A 27,885-nucleotide genomic window follows, 5' to 3' on the forward strand; every position below is an offset into this window, starting at 1 on the left:
TTTGGGGCTTTTCCAGAAAAAGAAGCTGATTCAGAGCCGGACTCTGAGCAGGAGGACCGCGGCCAGTGAAGCAGCTCTGCCGGGTATGGTGAGACCTGGGACCCCGGGGAGGAGAGCAGGGACAAGGCACCATCCTGGGACAGATAGCGGCTCCCAGACCGGCCCGCGGGGACACACGGGATGGGGGAGGATTAAGGTGTCCCTAACATACATTTGCCCCTCCGAACTCTATGGACTCCCCACGTCCCTCTCTATATACCTTACACTCATTTTATTCTCATGGGGTAACATTTCGCATATCCAGTCACTGCCCAGAAATGTATTATTGTTACGGATTATTCTGTGAAAGAAAATGCCCACTTGACATGATTGAAGTTACAGCTGTAGGTATCATTGTTCCTTTTTAGTCTGTGTGATTTCACTATGGGCTGTATGTGAGTAGTAATGAATATTCTGTTTTAGAGAACTCTGGGATGTTGGTATATCTTAGTGGCTAATTAGACACTCATGGCTGATTTTTGGCATGTAGTCCACATCAGTTGGAGTGCCCTAGGCTAGCCATCACTGTCCATGGGTTATAATCTCACATTATCCAAGTAGGGGAAATTACCCTAAATCAGGGGTGCCCTAAAGGTAGATCCCCAGATGTTGTAGAACTGCAACTCCCATGATTCTTTGCATGCCTTTAGAATGACAAAGCATCAACGGAACTGTAGTTTTAAAACATCTGGGGATCTACCTTTTGGGCACTCCTGCCATAATGTCTGTGGGCTATTTCACCGCATTAATTCTGCTCTCAGTATTTGTGGGTAACTAATTGGATGTTCTTGTCATTTTTATGTTTGTCTCCCTAGGGCTACTTATTTTCTTTGGTATTTTCTCTGACACTTCGTCAACTAATCCGAAAATGCTGGGCGTTGGGTTTCTGTTAGTAATGCTGTCCTTAGTGATACCATCTGTTCCGTACCCCTTCCTCGGTGCACGTTGCCCTGCTCGCTGCGACCAATCCTTGTGTGCACCAGCGCCTGCTGGCTGCGCGTCTGGAGAGACTGCTTTGCACTGTGGCTGCTGTCCTGTGTGCGCAGCAGCAGAGGGCGAACGCTGCGGAGAGGGCGCTGGGGATCCACTGTGCGCTACGGGGCTACGTTGTGCTAGAAGTGCAGGTACCGGTGGTCAACGGACATGTCAATGCCCAACTTCTCAACCAGTGTGTGGAAGTGACGGTAAAACCTACAGCAACGTGTGCAAGCTACAGACAGAAAGTCGATTGGTTCAGGCCAAGGGGTCAGCATCTATTATTCCTATCCAGAGAGGGGACTGTCTGCAAGGTAAGCCCCGCAACCTGATTCTCAAGAACATCACAACACTAGGAAATGACAGTTGTATAACTTTTTGCAACTTGTTTTATTGCTCTCCCTAAGTTTAAAGGGTAATCCAGACGTGGACCCCTTGCTTGTGGTGCCTAGAGGGATATCAGCTATACCTCACTGACTATGCCTAACAAGGTTAAAACGATCATCTGAGGTTTCTGTATCTTTAGTGCAAAGAGAGCCGGCTTGCATTTTTTATCTGGGCCACCTATTTGGGTGGGATCAGTCTGATTTGGAAAATTCCTGGTTCTTTTTGTAATGGCACAAGATGAATTAAAACCAGGTTGAGATCTGAGCCGGGACCTACCGAAGGGCAGGCTAATTGAACTGTTGTCCATTCTCTGTATTCTCTTATTCTCTTGCAACTTTTTTTTTTTTTTTTTTTTTTAAACTTCTTCAATAATGATAGTTCTATATATGAGGTAATCTTATGGGAAAAAAATAAAATCAGTTGGAACATTCTATTTGTTTCCCATTCTGATCATCCCATTTGTAGAAGTTTCTGCATGCAATCCACCCCCAAGGGCTATTCATTAATTTGCTAATAAAAAATGAAATTACTAAACTATGAATCAAGGAACACAACGTAAATATCTGACTTCCAAACAAAATCCATTTCTTTGTGAATAACTGAACTGCCATTTGGAAGGCGGGTGGGGGAATATTTGCAAACTCAAAATTGTGCTACAAAATTGGCTCCCAATACATAGTTCTTAGATGTCCTCACAATGACACATACATTGCATTGTAAATCTGACCACAGGGTTGCCAGATGTCTTTTTATTTAACTGAGGATACTTATAAGAATTGAGCAGGATATTAAAATAATTCATGCACTGTATACCATATGATAAATATATAGCATTCTCGAGTATATGGGAGATCGAATTATTATACCCAGTTTGATAACATGTAAGTATATGGATCTCTTTCCGAATGTGATCTTCATTTCCTTTTAATGGAACACTTCAGGGTAGAGTCTGCTACTTATTTTATTAAATACGTTATAGAGATCGTGATTAAAATAAATAAAATACTGCATGCCTACCAGTTGTAGTAAATGCTAGACCCTTATCCTTTCCTTATTACATCCTCTTCAGCTAAGAAACTGCGGTCTCTCGTTCTGCCCGCTAATCCAAGTCCTATCTTATGTTTCTATGGGAGAACTGTATATTCCCCCTAGTCCTCTATGCTATGCAAATCAGGAGTGTTTGGAAACTTTCGCAATAGAACTGGTCACAAAGCCACCTTCATCATAGAACATGAATGAAAATTTGATTTAATCATAAAAATGTTGCTTTTAAGAAAATCAGGTTTTAGAATGTCGATTGTCACTAACTCACATTTTGTGAATTAAATCGAGCTGATTTGGAAAAATGATCCAATTATACTAAGTCATGACATATTTTTAGAACTTTAGTGTTTTATCTGTGAAGTCTAAAATTCTGAGTTTCGTGGATAACCCTGAAAGTAATATTACTTTTATTAAAAAGCTGTTATGTTGGCCTGTCTTCTTACATTGCGGGGTACAGTGGTATGCCCCCCAATGGAGATGCCATGGACTGTATCCCACATCACTTTCACCTAATGGAGAGGGACAAAAGCTGCAACATGCATCTTAAGTGCCATGCAGCATTGCTGAAACAAATCTTGTAATTTTTTTTTACCAGTTATTTTGAATGGAGAGCCGTTTTCAAAATCTAGTCTTAAGGGGTTGGATGAGGTACGTTACACAGCAGGTGCATACATGGAGTTTGAATCATTTTGTTCTGCATTGCTATGCAAAACGAAATCTAATAAATAAGCTGGTTTTACCGCTATGGCTTTAGTCATTCCTACTACCACGTGAAGAAGGAATGTAAAAGGCATGTTCAATATAAGAAACAGGTGCAGATGGAGAGGGAGATTAGGTAATACCTAAGTATATGTGCAGGTTGCAATGCCTTATACAAAACAGATTCCTCCAGTTTTAGCCAGGAAATAATTTACCCTCTCTGCGCATTATACCAACAGTATTGTCAAAATGTTTATAAACTGCTGGAAATCTGGGAATCTACATTTCCCCAAATGCTAGCATATTCCTTATAAATAGCCACAAGCAGGTTATTTGACCATTTGGATTTTCACTTTCCCCACCAAACATGTGTTCTAAATTATGTTTAATTTTCTGTCTACTTTTTCAGCAGAATTGCAAAACCAATAACACAGTATATTTTCTAACTAAAAGTACAGATATCACAACAACGTGCCAAGCAGGGGGCAGTGCCTTGGATGCCCAAGAGGGCAAGGAACTGGGGGTCAGTGCACCATAACAACTACAGCGGGTTAAACTAGTTATGGTGCTTAGAATGCCCCTGTAATGTTGTTGACAATAAGAACTATAGATTTTTGCAGTGCCACTATAGCTACTGTAGAACTAGTTTAATTTCAATAGCTCATCGTCCCTCATTACATTGTGGTGCCAGGAGGGCCTTGGCGCTCCCAATATTAAAAAGTCAAACAGATTTTGGATGGTTTATTTTCTTAGCTGGGGACATCACCAGGCAGGGATCCACACTGTGGTGCAACACTAATCAGGAAGACTCCCAATCCCTTGAAATATACGAAATGTAGAGAACAGATGTTCAAAATGCAGACCTAACTACAGTAGAATGGCAAGAGCCTTTCTCAAGCCAGAGGACTAAGGTCCGTGCTGCGGGACTTAGCTCAGCAGAGCTAATGAAAATTCCTGCTTATAAACTTATGGTTCTTCAGCATTGGTGAGTAAAGAGGAGAGCAATGTCCGGTGGACCCCCATAAGAAGTCAAAACATAAAAAAATTGTATTACTCCTTACAATGGGTGGAGGGGGGCACCAGTTCCCTCCTAGCACCATAACTACGTTACGGTACTTGGAGAGTTTCTTTAATTAAGCTGACCATAATGATCTCTCGTATTTGCAATACACCTGAAAGATGTATCCTGTAGGATAGTAATGATACTGTGTCAATGGACCCATGCGGTTTTCTTTATACAGACTTAGTAATAAAATGTGAATAGCCACCCTTCAGTCTGTAGTACGCACAGTCTCTTTATTTAATTTCTCTTCATTTTTCACAGGACAGAAAGATCCAGACAGCCCGCGGTACAAATACAACTTCATTGCTGATGTCGTGGAGAAGATCGCACCAGCTGTTGTGCACATCGAACTTTTTCGCATGTAAAGTACTCTATTGGGATGTGTTAAACATAGTTCAGATCGGGACATGATAACCATAAATGGCACACAGGATGTTTTCACTGCAGATCACATATGGGTTATGTAAACCTCTGTCCCATTGTTATTTATACAGTGTGCTCACGGTAAACTACATTGGTCAACAAGATTTATTGTGTTTAGGCACATGTATCCAGAGACACAGCCTTTAAACACTTGGTGTATCAAGGCTCCCTGTCAGTATCAGCCTACTGCTGATGGGCTTTTTAAAAGCTCTATATATAGATTTTTATTTGTTATCTGTACATGTTTCAGATGTCCATATTATCTGTTAAATGAGATTTTTGTTGGGCGTTTATTCCCTAAACTCATTTTCCAGCTTGGCTATTTTGTCCTAAAAGCTACAGTCCGTCGTCTTTTGTTTATTCTCTACAATTCCCAGTTTAGAGAATAAAGCCATTGTGTCTCTGATTTTCACATTCTGTTCAAATAGTTTTCAGCCTCCAGTCCTTGTTGTTGAACTGTAAGCATATTGCTTAGTGATGCAGAATGTCATTTCTTTGATTATATAATAATTAGAAAAGTTCTAGGCAATGTACCTGAGTGGTCCAAAATGACAGAATTTAATGCTACTGGAATCAGCCATGGCTTTCTACAAGCTAGTCAGCAGCATTATTTTTCAGGTGTCCTCTTTGCTTACAAATGTGACCGTGGATGCCTTTTTTGGGATAGCCTCAGTCATTTAATTGAAATGTTATACCACCAAAAGGTCCAGAACTATGTTGCTATAAATTCACCTTGAATTTGCACAAAAAGTAATTTTTATTGCAAAATATCAGTATTCAAAGATGACTAAGAAAGCCTTATTATCCAGTAAATATTACTAGTAAGGGTTGGTCGGTTTCGGTGGTCCATCTTAGGTCTTAACCCTAATTAACTTGGAATAATTAGATTTAGAGAGATCCCAAAGGAGGATCCCTAGATTGGTATTTATAAGGAACACTTCACAGTCCTAAGAGTGAATTCAGCTGTGATAGAGTGAAGGGAAGTAGATACAATTTGGTAGCAGAGTAATTCACTTTGTTACTTTTTCAGGAATCTATTAGGCTTTATTTATTAGGTGTCAAAATTGAAAACTGACATAAAGTGTAACCCTGTTTACCAATTAGATTAGGGTGTCTGTTAAGGTAATGGGAGTATCACTAATCCTTCTAAAGAATATGAATCATACTTCCACTCCTGGACCTGTTGTATAGGGGTAGAATACAATGTTCTAGTCCAATCCCAAAGTGGGGTCTAATCTCAACAAAATTGGAAAGAGAGAGGTTCCCTAAACAATTACTTACCATAAAGACAACCTAAATGTGGATATAAAGAAAGTATTGCCACATTAAGGATGATGCTGATTAGAGAGAGGGGAGTAGGGATAGCTATTGGAAGTCGTAACATCAGTCTCCTTTAATCCATTTTTGCCCCTTGTTGGAACCCATTTCCCTCCATTCCTCTTTTACATATAACAGGGCTTAAAATGTCCACTCGTCACTAGCCATTGGCAAATGGTGAGTGAAAATGTAACACTGGGACGTAGACATTAACCCTTAGGGTGCGACATGAACCCTCTAGACGTGCAGTAACGAGTAACTTTTAAAGCCTGGCTAGCTGTGTAGGACCTAAAATGTTAAGCCCTGCATATAATACATAGTGTTCTAAGGGTTGTGAACTTTTAGCATACAGGAGTGTGTAAGAGATCACCAAAGCAATACAGATTACTAAGTGCGTAATTAAAGTGCCGTATTTGTATTCAGAAATTGTCTTGGACCATCAACACTCATTTTGTTCTAAGAGCAGAATTCTTTGTCATTGTGTTCAGGGTAGAATGAAACACAGGTGTGGAAATACTTGGTTCTTACTCTAAATTTCAATTACTCACTGCCATCAGTAGGCCATGAGGTCACCTATAATGCTCCAGAATAGCTCTGTTTTTAGACAGACATCAAACTGCCAAAACAAAACGTCCCTCTTTGCCCATTTGAAATGTAGTGAGGCATGGTTATACAAGTGTCGTAGAGCACCCAATGGAAACTCTATTTATTTAAAACTATTTTCTGTAGATAAATTAGCATTTGTACATATTGCTTTTTCCAGGCTTCCTATCTTCAAGCGTGAATTCCCGGCTGCAAGTGGATCTGGTTTCATTGTATCGGAAGATGGCTTAATCCTTACTAACGCCCACGTGGTTACAAACAAACATCGACTGAAGGTGGAGCGAAGCGATGGGTCAACTTACGACGCCAAAATTATTGATGTGGATGAAAAGGCAGATATTGCCCTCATCAAAATCAATCCAAAGGTATTCAAACCGTGTGTTTTAATTTGTTATCGTTAAAATTAGATATCCAGACTACATGCTCCTACTTCCACAGTATGATAGCAGCAGTGCAACAATAGCTTCAAGCCTGGTTTAATTGTGTTATTCTGGCAGCCGTGCCCGTCACTTACTAGAAACTATTTCATGATGTTTTGCTTCATAATGTGTTTTTTTCCAGTAAAGTTATGTTTAATCACAAAAAATAGAAATTTTGTAAACTAAAAAAAAAGTTAAATAAATAGTTTCACCCCTTTCATGCTTTAGCGCAAACAGCCTTTAAACTTTTGTTAACACTCAAAATGCCTTTGGCTATTCATTCTCTGCTTGGGTTGGTTTACCATGCTCTCTTTTTATCTTTATTAGTGACAAAAACGTTTTTTTTTACTCTTTCTGAACTGAACAGCTACGATTTTATTTCTTTTTTTTTTTCTTAATAGGCGGCAGACTTGTGCATGGTGTGAGAATTCTGCATATCCACACAGGGACGGATCCAGAACTTAATCTCGGGAGGGGCACTGGCAGATTACTTAAAGGAACACTCAAGGCACAATAACCACTACAGCCCACTGTAGTGGTTATTGTGTCAGGAGTGCCCTTGCAGAGTAAGTAGTCAAACCGTTTAAGAACTGTCTGACAACTTATCTGGCGTCTGCTCGGCTATGGTCGGTAGTGGGGGTTAGGAGCTGTAGTGAGGCTTAGAGTCAGTAGTGAGGGCTGTGTTTCATTCTACCCTGAGCATAATGGCACTGCAATCTCTATTGTGGGGACTAGAAGCACAAGTGGGGCTGTAGTGGGGAGAGCTGGGTCCTCAACACCCTCTGTTCCTGTGCATCCAGCTCATCTTGTTGCAAATACATCACTGTTAGTCTGCCTAATGTACAGAATTTGTTGGTGCTTTATAAATAATAAAAATAATAGGGGTTGTAGTGGGGTCCTTGAGGTACTAGTGGGGCTGTAGTCGGGGGGGATAGAAATTCTTGTGTGGGGATAGGAGTTTAGAAAAGTTGTAGTTGGGTAGTTGGGAAAATGTAGCTTGTCTGCACTCCTGATGGGTTCAGACAGCTCATTCCGGCCAGTTCCGGGAAATGTATTAAAGCGTTGCCATAGTAATGGAGTAGAAAGAGCAGAGAACTTTGCTTGGAAATACAGGCCAGGTTTTACCTCCTCACCTATCATGGTCTAGGGAGCATGGCATCATGGCCATTTCTTGGTTGCTCGAGGAGTGGATCACTTGCCCCTGAATCCGCCCCTCTGTCTACATCTATTCATCTGGAGGAAAAATTATAGATTTTGGGTGATTCAGATTTTGTCTATCAGGCTTTTCAATTCAGACGAGTTTTGTCTATGATATTGTTTTGGGACGAATAACCAAAATGGCTTGAAATTGGCCAATCAATGCTCTGCAAAATATAAATAATGTGTATATTTTGTAGTAGACTGATACACTTGCATTTTTGTGTCACTTGGTTCCCAGATCAAAATCAAACCATCAATCATATTTTTTTGGCACTACAGACAGAACTCTGTGATACTCTGTGATCGTGTGATCAGGGTCTTCCTAACTCCTTTCTCTAAAGGTAGTCCTGCAGAATATGTTGGTGCTATATAAATACTACTACTAGTAATAATAAGCAATTAGCAAGAGACCATATTTTGGGCTGCTTGTGCAGGATGGGAGTGCTTTCCATGTCCTACACACATGGATTTTAGAGTCCTGTCTTCTCTGGATATTGCAAAACAGGTCACAAAGCCAACATGAACTGTACAATATAACGTCACTGATTTAATCAGAGCCAGCCTACGTTTCTCAATAATGCTGGATCTGTTCCTTAAATCTATTGGACAGCATGACAGTGATCTTAATTTCTGGTTAGAAATAGTTGGACATGATCCAGAGAAAAAAACATTGTAGAAAGGCTGAGTATACACATTATTTACTCAACGCTAAGTGTCACATACATCATAGAGACTAGGCTGGTAGGGAAGGACGGATGAAGTTATCTAGGCACCCATTAAGGGACTGTGGGAGTGCCAATGGTGCCAAGGTAAAATACTTGCCTTGCCCCGGATGCTGGCAACCCATGCTACGCCACTGCTTGTGAGGACAATGATCACACGTGGGGACCGTACACTCTCAAACGAATAGTAGATATCCCACCTGTGCAACCAAGATGACCACAAACCCCTTGTAAATGCAGATATGAAAAATTAAGGATCTGGCCACTTCCGCGGTCATGACATTTCTACCACGCTATGTGATCTTTATCAGAGTCCCGCTGAAGTGCCTGAATCCTTTATTTTTCATTTTTGCAGGCATTAAGAATTATCTTTTAAAAGATAACCATGCCATATTGTACCATTCTACTTTGTAGATCCTAGTAATGGAAGGATTGTGTTTCTGTAGGGAAAGTTACCTGTGCTGCTTTTGGGTCGCTCTGAGGAACTGCGTGCTGGAGAATTTGTGGTTGCCATCGGGAGTCCCTTTTCCCTTCAGAACACTGTTACCACTGGTATTGTGAGTACGGCTCAACGTGGCGGGAAAGAGCTTGGCCTGCGGAACTCGGACATGGATTACATCCAGACTGATGCCATCATTAATGTGAGTGTGTAAGCCATCATTTAACCCTGCACCCATCCCCCCCAAAAAAAATCTACTGTGCTTTTAACATTACCAAAAACTCCTAGTCAGCTTTCAGAATTCTGCATTTCAGCTGGAAATAATGGTGGCTTCAATGACGATGACTCGGAGCTCAGTCTCTAGTTGTGGTTTGAATGCTGACCTTTTCTGCCCTCTCTTTCAGCTTTGGACGACTGCCATTGCAGAATGGAAAAAAGCGGCACTCGCAATAATTTACACTGCATTAATCTGAGACAGCCGCAACACTTTAGGGTTTATTCTCTAAATAGTGAGTTAAAAGGATTTGAAAAAAACATATTTTGTTTTAAATTTAAGTAAAAAAAAAACTTAAAAAAACTAAATAAAAATTAAATAAAAACCCCCTAGAGTTTCTAAATTTGAGTTTCAGTTCGCCTTTGTTATTGTTTAAGGATATAACACTTTTGTACAAAATTGGTACAGTGTCACTAAAAGGGTTGACATCACACGGCTTCTAAAATGGCAGGAAATTGAAACATACATGGTGGCTGACGGAGCCAATATGGAGGTATTCAGCCTCAAGATAGATGTGTAGACTTCTACATGTAATTTTAGTTTTCAGACCTCACTAAAATATATTCGCTAAATATAAGGGATATATAAACATTATATGAAAATCCTGGGCAGTGATAGTTTCCTTTTAAAGGGTAATTCCAAGCACCATGACCACTTCAGTGATTTGAAACTCCTCTCTGATCTGGAAGAGGCTCAACCAATCACATGCCTGTCTTCCTGTTCTGCAGGATAAGTACTTTATCCCATCACATGGAGTGGAATTGTTCAGTAAACTGAAAGCAGCCATGCTGCAGGTGCTGTAAGTTTATGCACAGCCCACAGATTGGTGAAGCAAACTGTGTGCAGTGGATTTTCCAAGCCACCAATCACATGTGTGTGTTTCTTACTTGTGTCCAGACATTGGCGGATCCAGGGGGGGGGCAACGGGGCAATTGCCCCCCCTGAGATTCTCCCCTGCCGGCTAGTGCAGGGCTGGCATTGCCCAAGCGCCAGCCCTGCAATGTGCCTGCGGACCGGGAGGGAGATCAGTGATCAGTGATCAGTGATCTCCCTCCCCGGTCCACAGGCACATTACTGACAGTCGACCGGAAGGGGAGGGAGAGAGGACTCGGGAGCTGTTACCAGCAGCTCCTCCGGGTCCTCCTCTCGCGAGATTTGGAGCGTTGCCGCAGTTACCACGGCAACGCTCCAAATCTCGCGAGAGTGAACTCTAGCCCTGGAGCGCGGGCTAGAGTTCACTGGAACCACTGGACCACCAGGGATTCCCCACTGGGACCACCAGGGATCCAGAAATGTCCCCCCTCCTCCTCAATAAAGGTAAGAAGGGAGGGAGGACATAAATATATTTTATTAAATACATTTTTTATTTTTTTATTTTTTTTTAATTAAAAAGCCTCCCTTCCCTCCTCCCCTCCCCCCATACACACTGCCCCACACACACACTGCCCCCATACACACACTGACCCCATACACTGCCCCCATACACACACTGACCCCATACACACACTACACACACTGACCCCATACACACACTACACACACTGACCCCATACACACACTACACACACTGACCCCATACACACACTACACACACTACACACACTGACCCCATACACACACTGACCCCATACACACACTGCCCCCATACACACACTACACACACTGACCCCACACACACACACACACTGCCCCCATACACACAAACACTGCCCCCATACACACAAACACTGCCCCCATACACACAAACACTGCCCCCATACACACAAACACTGCCCCCATACACACAAACACTGCCCCCATATACACACTGTCCCCATACACACACTGCCCCACACACACACTGCCCCACAAACACTGCCCCATACACACACTTCCCCCTTACACACACTGACCCACAAACACTGCCCCACATACAAACACTACACACACTTACCCCATACACACACTGCCCCCATACACACACTGCCCCACAAACACTGCCTCCATACACACACTGCCCCCATACAACACTGTCCCACAAACACTGTCCTCATACAACACTGTCCCACAAACACTGTCCCCATACACACTGCCCCGCACACACTGCACACCTATACACACACAGTGCCCTACACACCCTGCTGCCCCCCCATACACACATTGCCCCAAACACACACACACGACCCCCCCATACACACAGTGCCCCCCATACACACACTGCCCCACACATACATACAGTGCCCCCCATACACACACTGCCCCACACAGACATACAGTGCCCCCATACACACACTGCCCCCTAACACACACACTGCCACCCTTACGCACTCACACTCACTTCACCGCTCACACACACACTGCACCTTTCACACACACTTCACCCCTAACACACACCACTTCTCCTATGCCCTATATCCCAGCAGACCCCAGGTAAGTTGTCAAACTGTTCTTAAACGGTATGACTACTTACTCCGGGGTGGGATCCTGGCACTACTGGCACCATAACTACTACACTGAGCTGTAGTGGTTATTGTGCTAGGATTATTTTTTTTAAATAATCTACAAGTGCCCCTCCCGAGATCAGGCTCTGGATCCGCCACTGTGTCCAGAGAGTTGTCCCTCTAAGATGCTTGCCTTCTGCACATGTTGGACAGACCTCACACAACAAAAGAGAAAGTAAAACCTTTGACGTGTCAGAGAGTTGCTTTAAGTTACAGTCATTTTCCATGTATGCGGTTTAGGCCAGCCAGGGATGTATTTAACACAAGGCAAACAGTGAAAAGTGAGTGAAAGTGTGTGTGTCTTTCAGTGAGAATGGGTGTGCCTGTGAGTGTGTGTCAGTGTGTGTATGTCATTTTATGTGTATCTGAGAGTGTGTGCCTGTCAGTGAGTAGGTGTGTCAGTGTGTGTCTGCCAGTGAAAGTGTGTGTTGGTTAAACAGTGTGTGCTTATGACTGTATGTGTGTGCCAATGACTGTGTATCTGTCAGTGAGTGTATATCAGTGCATGTATCAATGTCAAAGTCAAATTTAGATTTTAGGGGTGCCCGAATTTAGTCGTGCCTAGGGCAGCACAAATCCAAAATACACCACTGAGGCCAGCAATGATACAAATGATGGTGCTTAGAGTGATCATTTAAGAAACAAAAAAGTGTGATGGCCCTAAATGTAAAAGAAAGTAAAATATTAATAAATAAAAAAACACATGCATAAAATACGAGTTTCTTTAGATCTGTTGTGCATCCGTTAAGCAGTGAATTGTATTGACATAATATCCCAAAATAGCAATATTGCCAACTCTTTTTTTAACCTTCATTTTTCATCTTCCTTATGGCATTAAAATTCAATGTTTAGTGACTAGCCCTCACTGTGCAGTAAATGATAAAAGCAGATTAAATGCCAAGCACCATAACAACTGCAGCCTCCACTATCTGTGCTGGAAAGCCGTTAGTTCCTAAACAGGAACTTTGTTAGCTTTCCTGATTACCGTAATCAGGATTATTATCGGGTAGTTACTTTAGAGATTGTTCAATGGATTCAATCAATCAATATATAGTGCAAGCCAAGACTGGCCACAAGGCAGATCATTTGCCGTTTTAGAACTGGAACTATCTTAATGCATATTCATCCTAAAATAAACATCATGGGAATTCTAATTCGGGGGATCGCAAGCAGATAATCTACCATTTGCCAGCTCTGGTGTTAAAGCTTTGACCCTATATGCATATTATAGATAGGGTAGTTTGAGCATAGAATAGTATGTATTGTGTGGTTCTAGGGTGTTTCAAAGGCAGACCCCTACTTGGTGAGTATGTAATAGAGGTTTTAATGTTGGCCACCTGTGATGTAGATTACGATCAATATACACCCTACATACTATGTACTGTGCTCAAACTGCCCTAAGATGTTCTATTGATAACCAAAACCAACAGCATGTACCATGTATTTTATGTGTAGCATACATGTGTGCTTTCATTTGATATTGCATGTTTGTTGGCAAGTATTGTAAACAACGCATTCCTAGACTTTCTGCCCGCGAGGGTAATAGGAAACAGTTCTCGGATTTGGACATGTGTTTAAGTTTACAAATACAGATGGTTAATCCAGCTTCACTCATAACACATTCCCCCAACAGCCATAATCACTAACACTGGGCACCTAAAAAAAAAACCTTTATTAGATATACAAATAAAGAACTTATTTAAATTTATTTTCTCGTGGAGCTAAATTTTGACTTGTGTTGACCTGACAACGGAGTGGTATAATTTAAACCAAAATTGGTTTATTGGAAAGAGTCACTGTTGAGTGAATAAGCCCCTATTCTCATAACAAATAAGCAACATCTTGAAAAAGTCACGAAAGAATGAGACAGTTGCGTTCTATTTACTCTGGCTGTTTTAGTGCGGGATTAAACAAAATCAGTGAGTAATGTTTGTGTGTAACAGTGCGTTTATTTGCCTTGCAGTATGGGAATTCTGGAGGTCCTCTCGTGAATCTGGTAAGAGCTCTCTGTCACCCCCTCCCTGCCCTGCGGTCTATACTATATGTGTGTTCTTTATTCCTGTGTGAACATGTTAACTGACTGGGGCTCTGCTGAAGATTTATTCTAGCGGCACAGCAATTATTTCAGCACACAAGTATGTATCATTGGCAAAAGTAATAAAAGGGTTGATGGTGTGTTCGGAGGGGCTTACTCATTGAGTGCTAATGATGAATTGAAGGAAACTTACATGAAAGGAACAAATAATTGGCAGTGTCTAGGGAAAAGCTTTAGTCACAGACTACAAAATGAATGTCATTCTCACGCAGACCCCTGTTATAGACAGTCAAACCTCCATGTACCTCAAACCTATTACTATTCAGGATGTAACGGTCTATCAGTTGTTGGATGTAAGCATTGCACAGTCCACTCCATGAATCTTTGGAGTAGAATTATACAAGTGTATTTAAAATAATAGTGGTGCAAAGTTCTAAAAGTGCAGCAATCACGATGGAAACCATTTGACTCCACAAGCGTTTCCATTGCAACTGCCTAAAACACACAAACACTCACACACACTACGGCCAAAGTTCCGAATTGCTCTAATCAACAATAACATTCCATTGGATTCCATGGTGAATGGTGCACTGTAAGAAGATTGCCCCATAGAGTCGTCAAAAACAACCACATTCAGGTGAATATAATCTGCATTAAGGACACATGTTTAACCCATCAGTCCTTCCCAGATACCCACATTTGTTGCTGCTCATTATAATCTTCTAATGATGTGATTTGTACCTGTGCTGCTGGCGATTGCACCACATTTCTTGTGAAACATCCTGGATCGGACAAATTCTCTTTAACGAGGAGAAATTAGTATTTTCTTGCTGAGAAATAGATGACTCTAGAAATAAAAAGAGAGTGAAATCCATTGATTCCATAATAAGATGCAGGTGTTGAGGGATAAGGGGCTTCCCTAACGTTAAAAATGACAGTTCCTGGAGGGCGGGGCCTGGCCGCCATACTGAGTGGTTGCATGGTCGGTGAGCTCCTCTCTTAACCTTTCTAAAATGACGAAATCACAGGCTCACCGACGCTTAATCGACACTAGCTGTGTCCCAAGAGTGCTGAGAGACTACTGGACCTTTACCAGAGCGATCATGTGACTCGCAGGGACTGAGATCTGAATCTTGATAATTGCGGCCTGGCGAGACCCGAGCAGGAGGGACGGCATACCTCCTGGATGAGAATCAAACAGACTCTGCAGCGGTCTGGGTCCTGTTTCTATCCCCCCCCTCTCCTCTGGACCGGCGAGGGACATCCCGGTCCCCACTGGCCCACAATTCGTGCCGCCGCCGACCTTGGCAGTTGCATCAGTTCAGTGCCAACAACTACTGCAAAACGCAAGATGGCGGCTATACTCCCTCAGGATGAACTCAGAATAAGGCAGCCTGAAGTGCTACAGTCCAGCCCCACAGAACAATCTTGGCGGCGGCTAGAGGAACTCATCGACAGGTTCTGGGTTTCTTTGGAGGCATGTCCGCAGCCCGCATTGTCTCAGGAGATTCGTGAGAGCGGGGCCTGGTCAATGGGGAAGCCTTCTATGGGCAACAACACCACAATCAACGCCAGCATACACACAGGCCGAGGACTTGCTGCCACCGACGGTGCAGAAACAACAGAGCCCTGTTACCCCCTCCAACGCAGGACTTGACTTCTATGCGCTCCCAAATCTGTGGCCTGCAGATACCAGCCTGGAGCTGGAGGAATGACCCACGTCGCGCCCAGAGTGTCACTGCATCTCGGACCCTACACATACCTGCCCTACGCTTCCCAGCCTTGGGTTTAGGCTGACCGCTTACTCATCTACCAAGGAAGACCCACCACTGACAAAATGGCACTTACTCACCTGTAGTAATAGCCGTTGTGCCTCATGTTGCCCTCTTGGCCACAATAAGCCTGACTAGCAGTAAGCTTCCTATACTTGATCGTTATGCCTAAGTTAACTATTTAATTTTCTTCTTGTATAAATAGCTAGATGCAGCCATGCTGAATATGCCAGTGGTTTTCAATTCTATTTTCTGGTCAGCACACGTTTAGTTAATTTTTGCTTTTTATGTTCTTAGTATAAATGTGTTGGTACCTCATGTACTAATCTTTAGCCACATTTCTTAACTCCATCTAAGGATACCAGCTTATATTTTGACCAATATGTTTATATACCCTGTTGAAGAAAATAAACAGCATTCTCTACATGTCATGTTTCATGCTCATCATCTTTCGTGGCTTACTTAATTATGTGTGACATGTTTACTCAAATCTATGTGTTATACCCCTGCATGACAAAAATAAAGATTTAAAAATAAAATAAAATAAATGACCGCTCCTGCTTTACTTTTCAAATTTTAAGACTTTAGAGATGATTTTTGTGTATGATGTTTTTTGTATGTTTGTTTTTACGCACTGCATGCATGTTCTATTTGCAACGTGAGATTTATTTTGCTACAGGATGGGGAAGTCATCGGTATTAATACACTGAAGGTCACCGCTGGGATCTCATTTGCTATCCCATCAGATAAAATCCGGAAGTTTCTGGCAGAGTCACATAACCGACAATCAACAGGTGAAATGGCATTTGATAAAAGCAGTACCAGATCATTATTGGGTTAGATAGGGCTGCCAGACTAGCTGAGGCTCCTGGGGGTTGTATATTTAATATCATATTGAGAGATACTGTTAGTTACCTCTTTTAGAGATCATTGCACTAAGTTAGTAGTTTTCCCAGTAGTATTAAACACTGTATGATATCACAAGTAAAGGTTTCAAAGAATGGAATGTTCATAGGAAATCCATTCTACACATGAACATAGACTGATCTATTACCATTAAGGTCCAGCACCCTAGTAAAATTAAAATGGTATACTACCCAGGGCTTAATATAAAATCCATTAAATGTTGAATACGCAAACAATATAAGGAAGCTAAAGTTAACCTGTCTATAGCTAGCCGGGCATTAACCCGTCTATAGCTAGCCGGGCATTAACCTGTCTATAGCTAGCCGGGCATCTAATAATGAGAACTGTTTGATCACAAATACTACAATGTCTTTGTTTTTTTTTTTAAAGGTCAAGGTATAAAGAAGAAAAAATATTTGGGGATACGGATGATGTCATTGAACCCAGCGTGAGTATACTGACTATATGTATAAGTTGTCCTATCACTATGGTAGTGTTTCCAGTGAAAATAGACAAATGTCTGTGTTTGGCATAGCAAATTCAGGAGAAACTGACCTGCAGTTTTGAAGGCTAAATTTATTATCACCCAGTTTAAGAAAACTAGATTCTTAATGGAGACAAATCAAAACCAGTTTGGAGATAGTGGAGTGATCTGATTTCGTATTTGTCCTTAATGTACATTTTTGGCTGAGAAGTCACTTGCCATGTGGGAACTCCAGCCTCTGTATCACAGGTTTGATTCTTGGCAAAGTTAACCAATCTCTCCGTCCTTTCAAATTTAGAGGGTGGATACATTTTGTACCGTTATGGCCCTTCATCCTTTTGACATCAATTAAATTGGGACATAATTCAAAACTGGTGCCATGTGAAATGTACTTTTTGGGTTTATCATTTTCTTACTTATACACTGTAGAATCTAATGATAACAAAAATAAAATTGTCAAAGGGAACTTTGTAACTTTCCCTTGCAGCAAAGTGAAAGAGCTCAGGGAGCAGCTGAAGGATTTTCCGGATGTGACCTCAGGAGCTTACATTGTAGAAGTTCTCCCAGATACCCCAGCAGAAGAGTAAGTATATGATTTCTCCCAGTTTCTTGAAAACAATAACGATTTACTCAAGGGAGCACTCCAAGAACCAAAACTTACCACAGCACACTTTAGTAGTTATGGTAACAGGAGTGCCCTGACGCCCTCACAAAGTAATTTGTCAAACTGTTTTAGGATGGTTTGACAACTTACCTTAGTCAGCAGCTCGTGCTGAACACCTGCAGCTTCCAGATTCTCCTTGCAGCTGGGTGTCTTCACTACATTAACCTAATTGGCTAAAAGCATCAGCTGAGCCCTCTCAGCATATGAGCGCTCTCCTGTGTCCTACCTGCTTAGGTCTTAATCCATAAAGGGCCTAAATCACCTAACATTCCTAAATTGTTTGGAATAACGTGCTTTAAAAAATCAGGTATGATGTTGTATCGATCAGGTAGTGTAAGGGTTACGCCCGCTTCACAGTGACAGACCAAACTCCCTGTTTAACGCACCGCAAACAGTCCATTTGCACAACCGCAAACTCCCCATTTGCACAAGGTTGGATACCAAGCTAGCCATGTCCCGTTCCTTGTCCTCACTGATGTCATTGAAGGTCTCTTCCTCCACCCAGCCACGTACAACACAAAGGGTCCCCGAAAGGTAACAACAAGCCCCCTGGGACGCCTGCTGTGTTTGGTCTTCCACCTCCTCAAAGCCACCTTCTTCCTCTGACTTCTCTTCTTCAGACTCCTCTCTCTGCATTGCCTCTCTCTGCATTATTATAGGGTGTGTTAAGTAGTACTATTCCTATCAGTTTAATCCCTGTTACGTCCCCTATCAGGGGACGTGTATATGGCATCGATTTTAGGAACCGGGAGATGGAAAAAGATGCTTGGTTGGTCCTCCTACTTCAAATTTGGGGCACTGTGCCACCAGATAGGAGTGGTGTGTTAAGTAGTACTATTCTTATCAGTTTAATCCCTGTTACGTCCCCTATCAGGGGACGTGTAAATGGCATCGATTTTAGCAACCGGGAGATGGAAAAAGATGCTTGGTCGGTCCTCCTACTTCAAATTTGGGGCACTGCGCGTGCAATCTAATGTGCCACCAGATAGGAGTGGTGTGTTAAGTAGTACTATTCTTATCAGTTTAATCCCTGTTACGTCCCCCTCATCAGGCCTTTTTTAGTCGAATGTATCACCCACTGTCAGTCCCTTCGGGATCCATTCCTCATTCATCTTAATAAAGGTGAAATCTAGACTTTTTTGACCTAGGCGACTTCTCTTCTCAGTGACAATACCTCCTGCTGCACTGAATGTCCTTTCTGACAGGACACTTGAAGCGGGGCAGGCCAGAAGTTCTATCGCAAATTGGGATAGCTCAGGCCACAGGTAAAGCCTGCACACCCAGTAGTCAAGGAGTTCATCGCTCCTCAGAGTGTCGATATCTGCAGTTAAGGCGAGGTAGTCTGCTACCTGTCGATCGAGTCGTTCTCTGAGGATGGATCCCGAAGGGCTGTGGCGATGCGTAGGACTTAAAAAGCTCTGCATGTCCTCCATCAACAACACATATGTAAAGCGTCCTGTCCTTGCCGGCGTGGTCGTGGGAGGAGGAGGATTACTTTCACCTCTTCCCCTGTTAGATTCCTGTTGTGCTGTGACATCACCCTTATACGCTGTGTAAAGCATACTTTTTAATTTATTTTGGAACTGCTGCATCCTTTCCGACTTGCGGTAATTCGGTAACATTTCAGGCACATTCTGCTTATACCGGGGGTCTAGTAGCGTGGACACCCAGTACAGGTCGTTCTCCTTCAGCCTTTTTATACGAGGGTCCCTCAACAGGCACGACAGCATGAAAGACCCCATTTGCACAAGGTTGGATGCCTAGCTACTCATGTCCCGTTCCTCGTCCTCAGTGATCTCACTGAAGGTATGTTCTTCCCCCCAGCCATGTACAACACCACGGGTACCAGATAGATGACAACGAGCACCCTGGGATGCCTGTTGTGGTTGGTCTTCCTCCTCCTCCTCAAAGCCACATTCCTCCTCTGACTCCTCTTCCTCACAATCCTCTTCCAGCATTGCCGCAGGTCCAGCAAGCGATGCTGATAAGGCTTTCTGGTGGTGATGGTGACCACAACTCTTCCTCTTCACGCTCATCTACGGCCTGATCCAACACTCTTCGCAGGGCACGCTCCAGGAAGAAAACAAATGGTATGATGTCGCTGATGGTGCCTTCGGTGCGACTGACTAGGTTTGTCACCTCCTCAAAAGGACGCATGAGCCTACAGGCATTGCGCATGAGCGTCCAGTAACGTGGCAAAAAAATTCCCAGCTCCGCAGAGGCTGTCCTAGCACCCCGGTCATACAAATAGTCGTTAACGGCTTTTTCTTGCTGGAGCAGGCGGTCGAACATTAGGAGTGTTGAATTCCAACATGTCGGGCTGTCGCAAATCAAGCGCCTCACTTGCATGTTGTTTCGCCGCTGGATATCTGAAAAGTGCACCATGGCCGTGTAGGAACGCCTGAAATGGCCACACACCTTCCTGGCCTGCTTTAGGATGTCCTGTAAGCCTGGGTACTTATGCACAAAGCGTTGTACGATCAGATTACACACATGTGCCATGCACGGCACATGTGTCAACTTGCCCAAATTCAATGCCGCCAACAAATTTCTTCCGTTGTCACAAACCACTTTGCTGATCTCCAGTTGGTGCGGAGTCAGCCACTGATCCACCTGTGTGTTCAGGGCGGACAGGAGTGCTGGTCCGGTGTGACTCTCTGCTTTCAGGCAAGTCAACCCCAAGACGGCGTGACACTGCCGTATCCGGGATGTGGAATAGTACCAGGGGAGCTGGGGGGGTGCCGTTGATGTGGAGCAAGACGCAGCAGCAGAAGAGGACTCAGCCGAGGAGGTTATGGAAGAGGATTGAGTAGGAGGAGTAGAGGAGGTGGCAGCAGGCCTGCCTGCAAGTCGTGGCGGTGTCACCAACTCCTCTGCAGAGCCACGCATTCCATGCTTGGCAGCAATCAGCAGGTTTACCCAATGCGCAGTGTAGGTGATATACCTGCCCTGACCATGCTTTGCAGACCAGGTATCAGTGGTCAGATGGACCCTTGCCCCAACACTGTGTGCCAGACATGCCATTACTTCCTTTTGCACAATCGAGTACAGGTTGGGGATTGCCTTTTGTGCAAAGAAATTTCGTCCGGGTACCTTCCACTGCGGTGTCCCAATAGCTAAAAAATTTTGGAACGCCTCAGACTCCACCAGCTTGTATGGTAAAAGCTGGCGGGCTAAGAGTTCAGACAAGTCAGCTGTCCAATGCCGGGCAAGGGGGTGACTTTGTGACATTGGCGTCTTACTCTCAAACATGTCCTTGACAGACACCTGACTGTGGGCAGATGAGCAGGAACTGATCAAGGCGAGAGACGGAGTGGCGGATGGTTGAGAGGGGGCAAGGAGGACAGCAGTGGTTGACGTGGCTGAAGATGCTGGACCAGGAGGAGGATGGCGGCTTTGAGTTTGTGTGCTGATTGTACTCATGTGTTGATCCCATAGGCGTTTGTGATGTGCGATCATGTGCCTTCGCAAAGCAGTTGTACCTAGGTGGGTGTTGGACTTCCCACAACTCAGTTTCTTTTGGTACAGGTTGCAAATGGCGTCGCTGTTGTCAGAGGCAGACACACAAAAAAAATTCCACACTGCTGAGCTCTACAATGATGGCATTCTGGTGGTGGCAACAGCATGCGTTGATTGGCGTGCTGTCTGGCTGACCCCGGGTGCCGATGCATGCTGTCTGACTGTGCCACTAGCTCCTTGCGACGACCTCCCCCTTCTTCCAACTCGTCTCCTCCTCTCTGTCTCCCCATCTGAACTTTCCCTTTGTTCTTCTTCTGTTCTAGCGGGCACCCACGTGACATCCATGGACGCATTGTCATCATCAACTGCTTCACTTGTATCTGACAACTCAGCAAAGGAAGCAGCAGTGGGTACAACATCATAATCATCACACCGTACGTTCATGTGTGTAATGCTGCCTGACTGAGACATATCCCTGTTATCTACATCCTCTGGCAATAATGGTTGCGCATCACTCATTTCTTCCAACTGATGTGTAAATAACTCCTCTGACAGATCAAGTGAAGCGGCTGTGGTGCTAGTGTTGGTGGTGGCAGCAGGCGGGCGAGTGGTAACTTGAGAGGTGCCCGAAGCTAAGCTGGAGGAGGATGGTGCGTCAAGGTTCTGAGCGGAAGCTGTAAAAGATTGGGTGTCCTGTGTTAGCCAGTCAACTATGTCCTCAGAACATTTCGAGTTCACGGTACGTGGCCTCTGAACACTGGGCATTATTCTAGGGCCAAAGGGAATCACAGCACCACGACCACGACGGCCCCTGCGGGGTGGCCTGCCTCTGCCTGTCATTTTTTTTTTCGATTAGTGGTACTATGCGTGCAAGCTACTGTGACAACAGATATGAGTGGCACTGTGCACTGGCAGAAGTTGGCAGAGTAGATGCTGTAGGCCTGACACACACGCTTGCAGACAACTAACTGCTAGTCAATATATTACAGTCAAAAATTTTTTTTTTAAATGTACACTACTGTTACACCAGATATGAGTTGCACTGGTGTGACACTGTGCCTTGGCAGGCCCTGAAACGCACACGCGTGAAGGAAACTGACTGCTATTATTTCACAGTCAAAAAAGTTTTTGTTTTTTTTAAATGCAAGCTATTGTGACACCAGATATGAGTGGTGGCACTGGGCAAGTGGGCACAGTATACGCTGTGAGCCTGACACACACGCTGGCAGGCAGGCAACTGCAATTAGATTACACTGGAAAAAAAAAGCAGACTGATGTTCGAGTCCTAAAAAGGGCTTTTTGGGGTGCTGTCCTTACAGCAGAGATCAGATGAGTCCTTCAGGACTGTAGTGGACACTGAATACACTAGCCTAGCTATCGATTTCCCTATTACATCAGCAGCAGCTACACTGTCCCTCCTCTCACTAAGAATGCAGCTTCCGAATTAATCTAAAATGGATGCTGTCCAGGAGGTGGGAGGATCTGGGAGGGAGGGTCTGCTGCTGATTGGCTGGAATGTGTCTGCTGACTGTGAGGTGTACAGGGTCAAAGTTTACACAATGATGACGAATAGGGGGCGGACCGAACATCGCATATGTTCGTCCGCCGTGGCGAACGCGAACAAGCTATGTTCGCCAGTAACTATTCGGGACATCTCTAGTGACATGTTACCATGGCATGCCGCGGTGGGCTGTAGTGTTTATGGTGCTTGGAGTGTTTCCTTAAGTAATCACCCTACAATCTGATAGTATAAACTTGACATGTCCACTAAACTTAATCCCTAGTGCTTATATGTTCTATAGAACAAACAACTTGATTTACTAAATGGCAATAAAACAGATATATGCTCAGCAGTCAGTACAAATGTCTGTAATATTTACTATTGCAAACCTATTTGATTCACTAGATCTAGGGTCGGCACTCCTGGTGGTGCAACCAAGGTAGTTGTGCCAGGACTCGCCAAGCTGAGGCTTTGTTAGTGTGACTAGAATTCCTGATTCATTTATTATGGAGATCAGTGGGCACAGACTGGTCTCCATGGTGGCAGTACCAGAATAGAGGAAGGATGGAGTGCAAACATGGCTGTCCATTTATTCTTTATTCTGGCAGTAATGAGTATAATAAAATAATTAGTGCGCCATCATCATATATTCCAGCAGGCATTGATTTTCTTGACCTGCAAAAAAAAAAAAAAGAACAACACTCGGGGGTCTATTCACTCAATACAAAATTTGCTTTTGATTGCTCTTTGTAACCTCCTCCTTTGGCCCCACGTAGTTGTTTACTTCAGCAACTCATACAGCAAGAAACACTCTTGACCTCATCTTCACCATCTTTGTACCACCTCTAATCTCTCCACTGTTCCATTTCCTTTGTCTGACCACCATCTGCTAACATTTGACATCAGCATACCCCGTACCCAAATTACACCACCCTCAACTCTCCAATCTCGCAGAAACCTCCACTGCCTTGATCTCCAGCATTTCTCCACCAAACTCTCCTTTTACCCATCTCAAATCTAACTTGCCCTAACTCTGCAACCTCACTCTACAACTCAACTCTCTCCTCTCAACTCGACATCATGGCACCTCCTACAATTAAATGCAGCAAGCGCCCCCAATTAGAACCCTGGCAAACCAAGCTGACCCGTTACCTCCAAAAATGTTCTAGAACTGTTGAACGCTGCTGTAGGAAGTTTCACTTTGCATCTGACTTCCTCCACTATAAATTTATGCTGCGCTCCTACAGCCTGGCTCTTTCCGCTGCAAAAGTAAATTACTTTAACACCCTCACAAGTACACTGTCCCATCAACCCAAACACCTATTTCACACTTTTAATGCTCTTCTTCGCCCTTTTACTCCTCCTCCTTCTGCCACCTTTCCGCCACAAACTTTGCATCTCACTTAACTGTGAAGATCTCTACAATCAGAGAAGAGATCGCTAACTTCTCTCCTTTCCCTACCAAAACATCACCCAACCCCACTCCCTCAACCATTCTACACTCATTTGCACCTGCTACAGCAGAAGAGGTTTCTGTCTGCTCCTGTCCTCCCACCCCACCACCTGTTCCCTCGATCCTATTCCCTCATATCTAATCCGCACTTTATCTCCCTCTCTTGCTCTTCCTCTCACTGACATTTTCAATCTCTCCCTTTCCTTTGGCACATTTCCCTCACCCTTCAAACATGCAACTGTAACCCCAATTCTGAAAAAGCCCAGCCTTGACCCCAACTCCCCATCCAACTACCACCCTATCTCGCTACTGCCATTTTCCTCCAAGATCCTCGAGAGAGAGTTGTGTACACCAGACTGACTGACTTTCTTGAATCCAGCTCTCTGCTTGACCCCCTTCAGTCTGGATCCCGCGCTGGTCATTCTGTCAAAACCGCTGTGACCAACGATTTAATTGCTGCTAAATCTTGCAGCCGTTACTCTATCCTAATTCTCCTTGATCTTTCTGCTGCCTTTGACACTGTTGATCATCAACAGCTTCTTCGCATTCTCTGTAATTTTGGTCTACGGGATACTGCTCGCTCCTGGTGCTCCTCCTACCTCTCACAGCGCTCTTTCAGGGTTTCTTTCTCTGACTCTGCCTCTTCCCCCCAACTACTCTCTGTTGGTGTCCCCCAAGGTTCTGTCCTTGGTCCCCCTACTGTTCTCTATCTATACTGCCTCCCTTGGTAAACTCATCAGCTCCTTTGGCTTCCGTTATCATTTCTATGTGGATGACACGCAAATCTACCTGTCCTCTCCTGATATCTCTCTGCCCATCTTGACTTGTGTCTCTGACTGCCTCTCTTTGATTTCCAACTGGATGGCTGCTCACTTCCTTAAACTCAACCTGTCCAAAACCGAACTTCTGGTCTTTCCTCCCTCAAGTGTTACTACTCCAGTGTCTATCTCCCTCCAAGTCAACGACGCTACCTCTACCTCGCAGGCTCGCTGCCTGGGTGTTCTTTTTGACTCTAACCTCTCCTTCACCCCTCATATCCAATTAATCGCCAAATCCTGTTGCTTCAATCTCCAAAACATAGCGCGCATCCGCCCCCTATTTAACCCAGGATGCGGCTAAGGTGCTGGTCCATGCTCTTTTTCTCTCTGGCCTTGACTACTGCAATACCCTTGAATGAATGCGGTGGCGAGGCTCATTTTCCTGTCCACTCGCACCTCCCACTCCTCCCTGCTCTGTCAGTCCCTGCATTGGCTTCCAGTTAGAAATAGGGCTCAATTTAAAATTCTGGTGCTTGCTTACAAGTCCCTACATAATGCTGCTCCAACCTACCTATCCTCCCTAATACACAAGTATGTCCAGTCGAGGCCCCTGCACTCTGCCAAAGACCTACGTATATCCTCTGTCCGTACTCCCACCTCTAATGCTCGCCTCCAAGATTTCTCCAGGGCTGCACCTCTTCTGTGGAACTCCCTTGCCTTCTCTGTAAGACTTTCACCCAGTCTCCACTCATTCAAAAAATCATTAAAAACCCACTTCTTCAAGAAAGCATATCAATTAAACTGTTAGCAGGTTTTTATCCCCCACCCCCCCAAGACTCCTCTCCTGCAACTGTCAAAAATGACCTACTAAGCCCTCAATGAATCCTTTTCTAATAACCTACTTCGTACCCCTACTTTTACCCATTGTGTTACTATACCCCACTCCCTCTAGAATGTAAGCTCATTGAGCAGGGCGCCCTCCACTTCTCTGTTCCTGTACGTACAGTTGTCTGGTTACAATTACATGTGTTAGTCCACCCATTTTACAGGGCTACGGAATCTGATGGCGCTATATAAATAATAAAATAATAGTAATAGTTAAAATTTCACAGTATTCACTAAGAGCCAAATGGATCCCTGCTACTTCCCAATGGATTTAATTGCGGCAAATAGGCGCATTAGAAAATAGCTCAACCAAATGACACTTGAAACATTCATTTTGTTGAGCTATTTCAATTGCTTTTGTTCATTGCAAATAGCTGAAAGTCTTTAAAGTTTGACAATAAACCCGATTTTCACTGAGGGATGAATAATTTTGATCCTGCTGTATAATGCTACTTTCGTTAGGTGTTATTAGAATGCTGTGTTAAGAAGCCTTGAACTAAAACACTTCCTTAAACTACATGTGTTTTATGACTTATTGTTTGTGTCTTCCAGAGCTGGGTTAAAGGAGAGTGATGTTATTATCAGTATTGGTGGCAAGACCGTCACCTCCAGTAATGATGTCAGTGATGCTGTCAGACAAGATAGCATCCTTCGTATAGTGGTACGTCGTGGCAACGAAGACATAGCAATCACCGTGACACCAACAGAAATAGATTTATAAGGAGACATGAGCTGGTTTCGTAGTCCTCCACTCGTTTGGTCCCTACCCCTTTAATGACAAGCCTAGTGGGAGAATGAGATCACTAAACAATGATAGGGCTATCTGGGTTATTTACTAAATCATGGATTTCACATTTAAGGCCATATTAGAAAAATCTCTCCAGTTAAGGTACTTTTGGTTATACTTTGCAGTTCCTGATATAGTGAATTCATTAATTAATAGTTTATTAGCCAGTTTTACCAAGGTCCTTCACTTTACCTGACTGAATGCTCTCCCTAGGCTGCTTTGTAAAGAGTTGTGATCACCCTTAGATAATAAAACATCACTGTGTGGGGTTTCATTGGTGTGAAAACTTTGCTTAAATAAATCAATTTTTTTTAAGGGTGGTTGTTTCTTTAATTATGTGTTTGTACTGTAGCCCAATGTTTGAGCACATGTATGAGTTTTCTCTTTTATTGATCTGGAATCTTTACTTTTTTTTTTTTTTAACATTCTTTCTTTTTTTAGTTTTTTAATTCAGTCGAACATAACAGGAATGCATTTTTTTGTGGAAACCAATATACGTTGTTATATACTCCCTTCCCATCAGAAAAGCCGTGGCTCAACCCGACACCCCCCCGGTTTCATACTTAGGGGGGTATAGCCTGCAGGAGCAGAGTGGCAGCATGACTGGGACAGTATGATCTCTTTCCCCCTTTTAAGTGGGCTGACATTGTTTTGGGCTCAATTATGCATACATCGGTGTCGTACTTTGTGATGGTGCTAACCCGAGTGTGAGGTTGGTACTCCCCTTTCTAGGTGTGTGTGCCCTTTAGCCTGACCCATGGCCTCTCATGCACTCCTTAGTTAGCATTTTAATGTTTAATGTTCAACATTAAAATAAGGTTATGCATTTGGTAAATAGTGATACATTAAATAGCAAAATGACCAAGTGCCACTGAAAGGAGCACATTTATACTTAGTCTGCTTTTTGAAAGGAGGAGCTTACAAATATATGTTTAATGTGAACCTTTATTTACCACCATGAGTGATTGAGAAGCATGATAAATATTTTGGTGAGCGTGATACTTTGGATTGTTAGCATAAATTATTATTTTTGCCTTTCTTGGCATTAACCATAATAGAGTGCCTTAGCAAAATGGAACTTGATGAGACCTTGTGTC

General features: G+C 43.5%; 1 protein-coding gene and 1 long non-coding RNA gene across 2 annotated transcripts in view; one reads left to right on the top strand and one right to left on the bottom strand.

Moving 5' to 3' along the window:
- Positions 1–27,101, top strand: HTRA1 (HtrA serine peptidase 1). The gene is made up of 10 exons (XM_063435286.1): positions 1–83; positions 855–1,328; positions 4,469–4,568; positions 6,711–6,915; positions 9,338–9,532; positions 14,048–14,080; positions 16,571–16,685; positions 17,188–17,245; positions 17,769–17,864; positions 26,554–27,101. The coding sequence occupies exons 2-10, from the start codon at positions 908–910 to the stop codon at positions 26,720–26,722; spliced, it is 1,392 nt and encodes a 463-aa protein (XP_063291356.1). The 5' UTR covers positions 1–83; positions 855–907; the 3' UTR covers positions 26,723–27,101.
- Positions 12,700–27,885, bottom strand: part of LOC134575853 (uncharacterized) — a 107,230-nt gene continuing 92,044 nt past the window's right edge. The window contains exons 2-3 of the long non-coding RNA XR_010085763.1: positions 14,861–14,966; positions 12,700–12,744 (exon numbers count right to left, since the gene is read on the bottom strand). This is a non-coding gene — a long non-coding RNA (uncharacterized LOC134575853). The remainder of the gene's footprint in view (positions 12,745–14,860; positions 14,967–27,885) is intronic.

The sequence above is a fragment of the Pelobates fuscus genome, chromosome 10 (genome assembly GCF_036172605.1).
Source record: "Pelobates fuscus isolate aPelFus1 chromosome 10, aPelFus1.pri, whole genome shotgun sequence".
In the NCBI taxonomy this organism is placed as follows: Eukaryota; Metazoa; Chordata; class Amphibia; order Anura; family Pelobatidae; genus Pelobates; species Pelobates fuscus.

Bases quoted from the DNA above. Each gene is read 5' to 3' on its own strand.
- HTRA1 (XM_063435286.1), top strand. From the start codon at position 908: ATGCTGGGCGTTGGGTTTCTGTTAGTAATGCTGTCCTTAGTGATACCA. The intron at 1,329-4,468 runs GTAAGCCCCGCA...CATTTTTCACAG, and splicing joins GAGAGGGGACTGTCTGCAAG to GACAGAAAGATCCAGACAGC. The intron at 14,081-16,570 runs GTAAGAGCTCTC...ATTTTGCTACAG, and splicing joins GAGGTCCTCTCGTGAATCTG to GATGGGGAAGTCATCGGTAT.